Raw genomic sequence first — 13,769 nt, forward strand, 5'->3', positions numbered from 1 at the left:
CACTTAATACCGAGTTTGTGTCTTTCTTCCGAAACCCTTTCTGGTTCTACCACATTTTAGATGCGTTCAAGCATATCTATCAGGGATTTTGTCCATCAGTCCGTACGTTGGCCGTGAATGTGGAACTGAAATTATGCTGTTTAGTAGGATGCATGCAAACATCTCGATCGAGGTTTTTGTCACTTAATCAGTTAGTCTGTTGGTCAGTCACACTTAAAGATAACTATCTCATATATAACACTTTGTCTGCCACACTTAAATTTGAAATAGCATTTTCATCATGAAATACACAGATCGAATGGACGCATCTTAAAAACACTCGTTCTTTTTTTTTAAAAATTGTTATCAGTTTGTTCAAGTTGGGGTTGAAGAATCCTACTGGATGCCAAACATTCACCCGCTAACGCAAGTATTCCAACCGAGAGATCATTTCAAGATTCTGACGGCTCCTTTAAGTGCAATTGTTTAAATCTCTCTTGCACTTGGTTCACTAGGTATATTTGCCAGGCACTTTTTTAAATTCTTTTTCATGAGTCAAGTTTCTCCTATAATAAGTGGAATGATACAGATTTTCATGTCATACATAAGATATTTTTCCCCTTTCAGCTCTGTTTAATGCAACATCATTGGGAGACACTAACTTCTACTAAGGTTGTTTCTTTCTTCTTCTTGTCCCATATCACTATTTCAAGTTTTATGGCTCCGTTTTCTGGGTATGTAGCTGCAGGAATTGGACATCCATTGTGGATGGTGTATAACTTATTTCCGACTGTTCTTTCTGGTATATGTTCCCAGGATTTGCTGCTGCATTCTATATTCAACATTTTACAGATCATTCAGTGGACATATTTACATACTCCATTGTATCGGGTCGTATAGTAGCTATCAAACAGAACCTTACAGTTGGATGTCAGGTGGCTCACACACACTACTTCTGTGTGGCAAAATTTGCACTTGCTATCATTGCTTAGACCACTCTTGTTATCATAACTGTGTATGCCCATTTAAGTGCATTTGTATAGCTATTGTATTTGTTTTTCATGACACACATTGCGTCTCTGAATAGTCATTACTTACTTGGTTAAGAGAGCGGGTCATACTTTTCCACAATTCAATATTCATTTAAAAAAAGTTATGTTTTGGATTGTTTATGTTTTACTATTTGATCGTAACTTATAAAGGCCAAGAGTCACTGAAGGATGAGGGTTAATGAGATGGAAATAATTATCAGTCAAAAGATGCAGAACACTATAGGAGTACTAACACTGATAAATTATATGAACTGTGTTTGACTATTCATGGGTCGGTTTATGAATTTGTTGACATTGGATTTGAAGATTACTATGTTGCAACCAGCAGGGAGGAGATCCTACAGTAAGGTGTTCCAAAGGTGATCCGACTAATGCTAGGCACATGGAGGGAGAAAGGAAAGTCTTTTTTTTTTGTGGAAGCAGGGCGAGTTCTCGCTGTAAATGTCTTACAAGGAGAAACCAAAGATTAGAGCACAGTCGAGCACTTTCCATGAATATAGTGATAAAGTAAAGAGAAGCTAGCGAAAAGGGGTCTTAGTGAAGAGAAGAGATCACCTCTTGGTAATCGTGGACTCACCCTCATAATGAAGAGATTACCCTTACAATTGACAAGGTTCTACTAATTAAAGGTCAGAAGAAAAAAAAAAGATAACCATTCTATTTAGTGGCCTTTATCTTTACCATTGAGCTACGCCATGGCCAATAAAGACAACTGTTGACTTTTGCTTTTATTGTCACAGTGTGCATTCTATGGAAGCGTAATTAAGTAATAAATCATCTTTATATTTGAATTAAAAAACGGTGCCTCATCTGTTAATGCTTGATTTTTCCCTTGAATTAAGAGAGAAACAAAACAGGCTTTTTAGGAGGCCGTTAGTGTTCCATTAATATAACCTTCACTTCAAAATTATTAGCTTTGATCATAAAATTGTTTTTTCTATTAGAGATGAACCCTTTCTCTCTCTGTCTCTCTGCCCAATGCAATTAGACTCGGTTCAATTGGTCTTATGCATTCTCTTCTCACTAGGGTGGAATTAAAACCTTTACACTTGTACCCACCGTAGCCCGTATTTCTCTGCATTGAATTAGGCTTCATTATTTATAGGAATGTCAAAGGGAGGCTTTATGCTTTTTTTTTCTTAGTTAAGTATGAGCTCAAAAGAATTAATCCCATACAACATTTTTGCTCTTCAGGGTCCAAATGAACTACTCAATACAAGATGGGAAGCTATGTTGTTTTGTTTCTCTACATTTTTCACTGCATATCAACCCTTTATCTTTACCATTGAGCTAAGGAATAGCCAATAAAGACAAGTGGTGACGTTTGCTTTTATTATCACAGTGTGCATTCTATGGAAGAGTCCTTAAGTAATAAATCATTTCTTTTAATTAAATCTCTAATAGATAATAGTATATGATTGATTGAACACAAGTTGCTATTTTTAAATATAATTCTGAAAAAAAAAAACAAAAAACCCAACAACAACAAAACCTTGATACACTGATTATCATCAGATTAAGGAAGTCAAGCAATTTTAAGCTTAGTTTTTCCCTTGGGCCCTAAAGTTACCAAAGTCTAAGCCCTTGTTCAATGCTTTTTTCTTTGTTGGCTGAGGTATGGCTGTGGTCCTATGCAGTTAAAAGAGGTACACCTTTCCAAGTTTTGATTTCTTCCTTTAAGAAGAAAGGTAGTTTATTGCGAATCACCTAAGGCATCATTACCGGGGAATGCTGACAAGGTTGCTCAGGCATTTTTTTGCAGGCTAGAATGCTCTTCTTCTTGGGTGCCAGCTCTTTAATCCTACTTTGTGACCCTTGTCTTACATTATCACGTTGTGGTGGGGGGGGATAAATATCTTGACTAATAGTTAGAAGGGAATAGTAGGTACTGCAAGCACACACACCCAGATGTAAAAAGGGTACCAGCTTTTCTGCTGAGAAAATGACTGTGCACGGTTCAATATGACTGAGAGACTAAGGAAGGATAGCACCATTCGGAACTGCACTGGAAGCATACAGAGAGTACAGAAATTGAAAGAAGGCTTATTATTGTCACTGAAAATGCCATTATTATTGATAAACGGCTGATGCGAGAACGTCAAGTAAATTACAATAATAATGTAATGGAAAGTACTGGAAATTTGGGAAGACTTGCTGTCACTCAGACTCCAAGGAAAGCAACCGTTTTTTTTTTTTTTAAATTTTAATCAGCTAGAAATCTGTAAAAACGGCTGGTGTGAGAATTCCTAGCAAGTAAGAAATAATGAATCTATGGCATACAAATTTGTGTAACAAGGGGGGAAGGTATGAATGTCAAACATGGCGGGAAGAGTTAATCACCTAATGTATATGGATGATGTCAAATTATGCATGACAAGCAAAACGTGATGAAAAAAAAAAAAGAAAAAGGAAAAACTTTGATTAAAGCGAGGACTTTTTGCAAGGCCATCAGAATGGAAGTGATCAGCTGCAAAAAGAAACGTGCAATAAAAGCAGCCAATCACAACAGATGGAATTGAATTGGCCGATAAGGAATTAATGTGAGTATTAAAGGCAAATGACAGCCACAAATAACTGGGAAAAATTGATTAGATTCATTTAGTTGTTTTTTGTCATTAGGAAAATGAGAATAGAAAACAAAATGGTGACAACTAGAAGAGAGGTTTGACCTGATGGAATACCACCTCTCTCAGGTGAAATCCTGATGGGCCAGTAAGTTTAGGAGTGAGTGTCTACACAGTGGGCTTCATTATTCGGATTAAAATAACAAATTCACGCAAGGATATACATTTTTTAATCCAGCTGACTTTTCTAGTTTAAATACTATCTGATATTCTGATTAGCCTTTATAGTTCAAATACAATATGATAATTCCGCGGTCTCTCTCATTCCAATATTACGTGATAATCTAATTAGCGTTTTAATTTCAATACTATATGATAATCCGGTAGTCTCTATGTTGCGGCAGAACTAACATGTTACCTATTAATAGACTATTCCAATCTCAATAAATACCGAAGGACTAAGCTGTAAGGTGTCACTCGATATCCGGTACTCGTACTGGACTTGTGGCTGAAGTGTGGTGTCTGTTCAGATACTGCACTCAAATTGTCCTTAGTCAATGGAGGGGAAAACCCTTTTATACTAACACAATTTTATTTTTTGCAAACTGCCAGAGTGCCCTCTTTTGGGGGGAGCTGGTTTTCTTCCACATTAAAAACGACCTTGTGTCACACTTTGTTTTCGTGGGTAAGTAAATAGATAACAGTCAATATTTGGTGGACCAAGCTGCAAACTGTACAGGGCTTCACCTGACTACAAGTACCTAGGATCACACATCAGGAACTCTGAGAAAGACTTTTACATTAGAAAGGGAATGGCATGGATTGCTTCTAACAAAATGGAGAAGATCTAGGAATCCAATCTTGCTTGTAAATTCGAAATCCAAGTTTTCTGCATTGAACCAATCTTACTCTATGAATCTGAAACTTAGACTCTTTCAGCAAAACAACAGTGACGTTTGGATGGATGTTACGCACGTCTTTTGAGAAGAGTACTCAATCTCTCATGGCGAAATGACCTAACTTTAGAAGTGATATATGGAAACTTACAGAGAGTATCAACCTCAGTTTGCAAGAGACATGTTCAGTTGGCTGGGCATTGTGCACGTGCCACAAATGATCTTGTTTCATCATTTGCACTGGTGAGGCACCCATCATCTCACAATCAATCACGAAAGTTAACTTTTCCAGATAGGATACAACAAGATACATTCATCTTCAAGGAAGATCTTTTGGGTGCTATGACAGATAGAGAATGATGACATCAGAAATTGGAAAGTTCCTAAAATAAAAGACGGTTGCATGAATTTCCTTACCTTCTGCTGATCGAGTATCAGTTCCCTTTGATCTGACTGTGACACTGGACATTCGGGAAAGGTCAGTCCCAACACGCCAGACTTTGACGTCAACATATTGCTCGACTTCGTCCACATGATATACAGCATCACCAAAATATATTACAGGCTCTGCAAAAACAAAAATGATATTAATTATACTAATATCACATATACTGATAAAATATATATATATATATTATACATATATTAATTTTATTGATAATATCAGATATTAATATTAAGGAATTAGCATTCGTTATTGTAGATTATTTTTGTATGTAGCTTTCATACAAAAGAAATTTCACAGATTTTAGAAAAAGAATTTATTACAGACTGTTGTGATGTGCGTTAAACTTGTGACTACGGTTCATTTATATTTAAGGAGAACAAACTGTCTGGAGCCAGTTAGAGCTGCGAGTTGAAATGCAAACACAGTGGTTTACTGGTCAACTCACTTACTAGTTCCTGATACCCGACACGGACTTCTATTATTGCACCTGGCGAAATAAATCTATATTCTATTTTATATCTGTGTATTTTTGTTCAATTAAAGATATAACACAAACAAAAATGGGATGTTGGGTGTGTAAAAAAGGATTTAAAATTACAAGTCCATGCAAGGTTAGTTAGACAAGAATATAGAATTTTCAATTACAGTTTAAGTTAGAAGTCAGGTTGTTGTGTACTGGTGTTTATGTCATGGAAGGAAGTAAGTTGTAGAAAAGTTAAAGGGTTCCAGCTTCTGGGATGTTTAATGTAAAAGTGAGCAAACCCGGATTTTACGACGTCCACCAACTTACTGGGGTTAGAAGGTCTAGATACATTTCATCTTGATGCGAATTGCTGTAATGATTATTTAAGAAAGAACAATCAAATCTCAGAGTAAATAATGGAGTTGTTTGTTGGTCTTTTTAATTGCTTCTTATTTCAGTAGAAACGAGAAAAAGAGAGGAAAATAACATCTACTTTTTACCACTACAAAGAGACAAGTAAAACATATCAATGAGAGAGAGACAGAAACAGACAAACGAATCGCTGTTTTGCGATTACAACACAACGCTACCCAGTTGTTCATAATAGTGATATAAGAACACCTCATGTGGGTTGCTTATTACCATTTTTACAGATAAACATATACTACTACTACTACTACTACTACTACTAAAAAAATTATATGAAATATTATGTCTTTGGTATTAGACGAAACTGCATCCAGTGGTAAGATTCCAAATTTGAAGATTTTAGGGAAGCTTGAGTCACAGTCATTACTCCAGGTCCATTCTTGTTCAAAGTGTTAGTAACTGTCAGGATTCCTTTTATGGTTTAAATAAAAATCTATCCTGTGCATTCAATGAATAACGAGTTAAACCAAATCTTAGTTCCATAGTCTCACTGAATTAACACTTTTGCTGAACCATCAAATATACCTTAATAATAATAATAATAATAATAATAATAATAATAATAATAATAATAGTAATAATAATAATAATAATAATAATAACAACAACAACAATAATAATTATAATAACAATAATAATAATAATGATAATAATAATAATAATGATGATAATAATAATGATGATGATAATAATAATAATGATAATGATGATGATAATAATAATAATAATGATAATAATGATAATAATGATAATAATAATGATAATAATACTAATGATGATAATAATAATGATGATGATAATAATAATGATAATAATAATGATAATAATAATTTATCATCACATTTCTAACACACTAATTATACACCTAACATGTCCCTTCACCGAAACATCACTGTCAAAGAATGATACGATGGACGTACATGTTTTAAAAACAGGCTTAGTTCTGATGTCACCAGAACACTAAAATTGGATAGCATATGAAGCTGTTTGCAGAACAGGAGACTTTAATGGTATGGCTACATTGAAAGAATAGATGAATGTTCTTGGGTTAGTAGATGTAGAACAGTTAAGGTAGAAGGTTCAGTTCATAGCCAATGAAAACATGGTTAAAAATGATAAAATATATTTGAGGGAAAGGAAGATAAAAAGACCTGGTCACGCATATGTTACTTTGAAAATCAATTTAAAAACATTTTTTTACATGCATGCCAGCATGGAAAACGGGCGTGAAACCAAAGATGATGATGATGATGGTAATGATGATTAAACGTTTTCTTGGATGGAAATACACCGGTGTTTATATTTAACACTGATACTTATATTTAATCTCTATGAAATAATAACTAGAATTAAAATGAAAAGAAAAAAAAACCCATAAAATAAAGAGAGATAACCACCAGTAGGTGCAAATATAACAACAAATTAATGGTGTCTCTTACACTCAGAACCAACTGTTGGCCGTTCAGTAAATTAGTCTCTTTCGTGTAATTTTGTCCAGATTAAAAGCGGTGCCGGATTATCAGTGACAGAAAAATCGGTATTGCACTTGTGTTAAGAATTTAAAGCATAAAAACTTTTTATCAAACTGCTGTTTCTGTCTGCAAAACAATGCAGGCCTGTTGGTCACAACACAATGGTGCAATTCGCTTTATCACCTGGCAACCAATAATTTAAGACCACTATCGTCGTCGTCGTCGTAGTAAATAAATTACAAAAGGAAATAAGATTTTTACTGATAGAATTAAGTATATTCATAAACTAAGAGCTTTATGTACGATTAGAAAGTTAAACAGTTCTCAAAGACAAATATTTATATATTTAACATGGCTGCTGCTTGAGTTTACCTGCCAAATAATAACTAGGATATAAAAAAGAAAAAGAAAACTTAAAGTAAAGGGAGACAATCACTAGCAGATGCAGATTAAACAGAAAAAAATAATAGTGTCTCATATATAGAGCCAGCTGTTGGCCGTTAAGTAAACTAGTCTGGTTGCAGGATGAGTATCAAGTTTCTTTCTAGTGGTTGTGTCTAGATTAAAAATCATGATAGATTATCAATGGCAGAAAAATCGGTATTGCGTCTGTATTAAGAATTTGATACAGATCTCTTCGCCACCTAGCAACTAATACTTTTAGAACATTGTAGCAGTAGTAGTAGTGGTCGTGGTAGTAGTAGTAATAAAGCTAATAATTAAATAACAAAAGGGAAATAAGATGTTTATTGTTTGCTGATCAAATCAAGTATATCCGTAAACTAAAACCTTTATGTACAATTAGAAAGTAAAACTTTTCTCAAAGACAAATAGACGTTTCAGCGAATCGTTTTCATTTCTTTTTGTTCTAAAACTCCATCTGTCTGCAATAATCGGAAGACGATTTCAAGTGTCAAATGATAAGTGAAGTATCGGCGCTAAATTATCGGCGATCTATCACTATCACAAGTTGTTTCCTTTTAATATCCACAAGCCGCCAAATAAAAGCCTGCGCATTTTGTTTTGTTGTTTTAATGTTTTCTATTTGTTTTGATTCGCAGTTTTTGAAATGTCGACGAATATTAGCAAACACTCAAGTTTGAAAAATGACTTGTCAGAACTAATTAGAGAGAAAATGAAAAAAAAAAAAAAAACGTTATAAAAATAACAAACAAACAAATTGTTGGCCAAAACTAAAATCTTTTTTATCTTCATTTAAATGAAATTAACTCCAATTTGTAAATATTGATAAACAGATTGTGGAGTCTATACCGGAATTGAAAAACAAGTTCTGAAAATTGAAAATAAATATCTCAAATGGGAGGTGGTGACAGTGAAGTGGATATCCGCACAGACTGACGACGTGAGTACCGTGTTCAAGCCCACTCATGTTCATACGACAGTTTTTGTTGGGATGTTCATAAGTTCTTGTCACGAGTACTTGATTGTGAGTCTCTGTATGCTTGCCTTCCCACAAGGGCAAAGTTAAATGACAACGTCGGTTTTTAATGTGGAGAAAATACACTTCCCCAAATAAAACTTTACACAGTTTAGATGGAAGATTTCTTCATCAACTTTGAACAGAACAGACACTACACTGCGATCTAAACCTGAAAACTGTGAGTCAAATTATTGCAAATGATTGCTGCATTTTTTTACATATCAGAAGAGGAACTGTTAAGAATATCCTTTCCTGCCTTGACAAGGTAGAAAAGTGGCTTCGAAATCTAGTGGAAGGGGACCTTTCTTCTATATACTTTCTCTTTTTTACAGAAGAGACATTTGGGTCTATCTCTGCTCTATTGTTATTTTCATAGCATGTTCTTACCTGAGATTCAACAACATCTAGCTAAAGCAACTCTCAACAGTTTCCCTCGTCCTCTATCTTTGCCAAAAAACAAACAATATTCAATGAGCAACGTTTCTTTCTTAGAACTACCCGTCTATGGCGCATAATTCCGCGTGGCTGCTTCTCAGTTTACTATAACATGGTCCTGTTCAAGTCAAATATAAAGAAGTTCTTGTTGAGCCATTCTATTAAATAATTAAACCCTACCCAAGGTCCACAATTACATCGGGGGAGGAGGTTGTCGCACCGGCTACTTGACACACATTAATGCTTATCCTTGTGTGGCATTTGGGCCTTGGTAAGCGATTACTCCCCTACCCGTAATAAAAAACCTTGAATAAGATAAGATGTTTATGTAAAGAAAAAAAAAAGCATAAAAACTCATCTTTTACAAAAATTTGCTGGGATGTTTGATGACCTTGAAAGCTGTGCCTGTTCCTTTGTGAAAAAATGGATGAGAAAGGCTTCATTGTAATATGATGATCTTGTCTGTGATAGAAAGATACTCGCAGCATCAACAAAATTTGTTTTTTCGTTGTCTAGGATCAAAGCGTAGTACCTATTCTTTTTTCAGCCAGAGGAGGAGAAATCCATATTGACTGGTGAAATTTTTAAAAAGTCTCATCTAGAGTACTATTTTGTGGAGTTGGATTTACTCCACATAAAAAATTACATTATGTCTAACTTTGCCCTCATTTTAATAGTGGTGTAAGGATGCTTGAAGAAAGATTTGAACTTCTCCAACGTTGTTCAGTGGAAGAGGTGTCATAAGCATTCTAATGATATTAGTTTACTAGTACTAATATCGTATGGGTTAGACGTCTATACCACTATTTTTTAGCCAGTCTGAGAAATTGTCTTAAGTTAGATAGACTGTGTTGCATAGGCTACTTCCAGTCAGGGGATTGGACAGTGTAGGATCATGTGATCTATGTCCTTGGGGAAGGAGCTTCCTTGCACTTTGGCCGCATAGGGAAGTCTATTTGTCTCCACTTGTGTTTGTTTACTGCAACCCTGCATTGTCTTGTTCTGATCCGGTTTGCGGCTACCCACTGTTTCCTACTACTTGTAGCAAAACCTGGGAGGTGCAAAGTTGGGTCTTCAATGATGTCCCCTCTTTTGGGAGTATTGTTTTTCCATTCCTCCTTCCATGTCTCAACTGGATCGAATCTTTTGATTTTTGAGTTGTAGAAGGGCTTTCGGGACATGAGTCGGAAGGTATCTGAGGGCATCTTTTAAAATTTGCTGGATTGGTAAGTCTCTGGTGTCCTCCTCAACGTTTTAAATCTATTTTTGAGTTGCCTCTTTCCTCCTTATGTGGGGTAGTGCGGTTGAGCTTACTATTGGTAGCCATTGTCTTATGGGTTGACTTCGGATATCCTAAGATAATACACATTACTATCTCATTCGAAATGTGTTTAGAAATTCTGTCAAAGTAGAATAAACCTATGGGACGGTAGTAAATTTTCCACAAATGAACTGGCGGATGTTCAGTAATCAGACATAAGCAATTTGCCCTTCAAGTTTGGTCACTTTTATGCTCATCGAATCTCACCACTTCATGTGGGCTTATTACGTTCTTCTCAATAAAAGTCATACCTCTTGCATTTTATTGTTTCCACGTGCTGGTGGCAGACAGAGCACACTTTGTTTCTTCGAAGTAAGATTGTGACATTTCTATTATTGTGAATGCGGTTTTAAAGTGTAAGATTTGACTATTCATAATATCTGATTTGTTTGATTTTTAGATTTTGATTTTATTTTTTGAAGAGTATGTTGAACTTCATGGGAATACCAAGTCAAACATAGGGTTGGATGTAATCATTGGTTTTCTGAATTTTTGGGATGACGATTGATAATTCATATAATTCGGACTCGTCTTGTCTCCCAAATTTCATACTACAGTAGTCTACAAGTGTACAGAGAGAGCACATCTTCTGTTTCTACAAAGTATAATCATTTGTGGCATTATTACTATGAAATGTTAATGCAAAGTAATAATCAACTTGTTATTTGTATTATGATAGTTTGCTAGGGTGTTTCATTTTACTTCAGTTGAAGTTCCCATAAATCAAGGGGTACTTTTCCTGGGGCAAGCACTTGAACTCTGTATGAGACGTATAGATATTCAAATATTCCATTATAGTTCTCCTTTATTTCTCGAACAATAAGCTAGTAAAGATGTTGGTAACATAATTTTCCCCAATTGATTATTTAAAATGTTAAATCTTCGTTACTGGATTCCAGGACAAGAATACATCTGGTCTGGTGGAATATCCAGCTTCGTGCTGTTACTTTAGGTAACATCACTCTGAGAATGTGCCTCATTCCTTGTAAAAGCCAGAGGAGATCTTATTTGAGTTACAAACACTATGTGATGTTGAATATTTAGTTAGAGTTTACTTGTAGCAAAAAGTGTCCTCATGCCAGGTTGTCTTGATGCATAGTATTATATAGACAGAAACATAGAACATAGAAACCTTACATACTCGAGAAGAGTGTCTAGTAGGCATTCAATTTCTCTCCAGTAGGCATTTAAGTTCTCTCCAATCTGTCTCTCATTCAAGTAAGTATTTAAGTTCTCTCCAATCTGTCCTCTCTCCAGTAGACATTCAGGTTCTCTCCTATTTGTCCCTTTCTAAAGTAGACATTTAAGTTCTCTTCAATTTGTCCCTCTCTCCAGTAGGCATTTAAGTTCTCACTAATCTGTCTCTCTCTACTGTAGGCATTCAAATTCTCTCCAATCTGTCTCTCTCTCTACTGAAGGCAGTCAAGTTCTCTCCAATACTTCCCTCTCTCCAGTAGGCATTCAAATTCTCTCCAATCTGTCCTCTCTCCAGTAGACATTCAAGTTCTCTCCCATTTGACCCTCTCTCCAGTAGGCATTCAACTTCTTTCCAATCTGTCTCTCTTTTCAGTAGGTATTCAAGTTCTCTCCAATCTGTCCTTCTTTCCAATAGGCATTCAAGTTCTCTCTCATTTGTCCCTCTCTCCAGTAGGCATTCAAATTGTGTACTTACGTTTGTAAACGAAAGAACACATCATTGTTGCTTTACTATCGATTCCTCTTCAATGTTTTCCCCATTTAATTATCGCAGAAATACAAGTTGTCTCATAATTCTTTGCCTCTTTTTAATCTGTCTTTACCACTCTCTCTTCCTCTCTCACATTACTCTGTCTATATCTTCGTTCTGTATCTCTTTTTCCCTTTAAGCTATCTCCCTTTACTTACCCTCTCTCTTCACTCTGTCTTTCTGTTCAATTTCTCTCCCTCTTTTCACCCTGTCTCTTTCTCTCTTCAATGTCTGCTACTATTCATCCTGTTTTTCTCTCTTTCTTCAATCAGTTTCTTTTTTCAATCTCTCTCCACATTGTCTCTCCTTACAATCTCTCTCTCTCTCATTTATATTTCTGTCTTTCTCTCTGCAATCTGTCTCTCTCTGTACAATTTGTCTCTCTCTTCACCATGTTCCACTCTTTTATACCAGTCTCTTTCTTTAATCTATCCTTTTTCTCTTTATTTTGTATATTTCTCTTTTCACTCTGTCTTTTTCTTTAATCTCTCTTCACACTGATTCTATTTTTCTTCAACATCAATCTGTCTGTCTCTTCACAATGTCTCTCTCGTCAATCTGTGCTGCTCTTCAGTCTCTATCTCACTCCTCAATTTGTTTCTTTTTTCATCCTGTCTCTTTTTTTCCAATGTGTCTATATCTTCAATATATTTCTACCTTTAATTTGTCTCTACCTTTGCCGTGTCTTTCTCCCTTTAATCTGTTTTTCTCTTTAATCTACCTCTCCCTTCATCATGTCGCTTTCTTTCTTCAATCTCCCCATCTCTTCAATATATTCCTCTCTTCAATTTGCCCCTCCCTTTCCCATGTCTCTTTCTCTTCAATCTGCCACTCCTTCTTCAATCTTATCTCTGAATATCTAACATTTTATATTTTGCAAAAAATTATGATGATGGCAGTGCAACTTCGAAGATCTCCCTTGAGGCACCTGAAGAATGTCTTTTCCAATTAATAAAATGCAAGTCACGTTCTCATTTTGTTTGCACTGTTTACTAAAATTCATGAATATATAATATTTTAAAATTATTCACAATTTTAGTTACTTTTCAAAATGATATATCACTTTTATCACTTTTTATGCCTAAACGATTTGTATGTACTTTGGCTTATACTAAAACACTATTAAAATTGTATTGTACTAGAGTATTTTCATTTTATTTGTTTCATTTTTTTTTCCTAAGCCCATATCCCTTAATTAATTCATCAAACCTGTGTATCTTCTATATTTGTTTCATGTTTTCATTAGATTCCACCAATTATTATAATTTGCTTTTCAAATCAAACTAGCAGTGCTATCCGGCGTTGCCCGGGGTCATAAAAATCAAAATAGACAATGTTAAAAAGTGGGTTTAGCATATATATATATATATATATATATATATATATATATATATAATATAATATATATATATATATATCAACTTTTGTCTCTCTACCTCTTCTTCAATCCGTTTCTCTATATTTCCCCCTTCGTGTTTTACACACCTCTCTTTGTTACTCATTTTTGACCTCCGCCAAAGTCATTCATTACTACTGAAAAAAA

The 13,769-nt window shown here is 34.9% G+C and overlaps 1 protein-coding gene across 1 annotated transcript in view; it reads right to left on the minus strand.

Annotated features, from left to right (window-relative positions):
* Nucleotides 1-13,769, minus strand: part of LOC145283629 (FRAS1-related extracellular matrix protein 2-like) — an 855,643-nt gene that overhangs the window by 45,334 nt on the left and 796,540 nt on the right. The window contains exon 9 of the mRNA XM_080132581.1: nt 4,909-5,058. Coding sequence (XP_079988707.1) covers nt 4,909-5,058 — 150 coding nt within the window. The remainder of the gene's footprint in view (nt 1-4,908; nt 5,059-13,769) is intronic.

Source organism: Euprymna scolopes, chromosome 8 (assembly GCF_053919585.1).
Source record: "Euprymna scolopes isolate OS-2025 chromosome 8, ASM5391958v1, whole genome shotgun sequence".
Lineage (NCBI taxonomy): Eukaryota > Metazoa > Mollusca > Cephalopoda > Sepiida > Sepiolidae > Euprymna > Euprymna scolopes.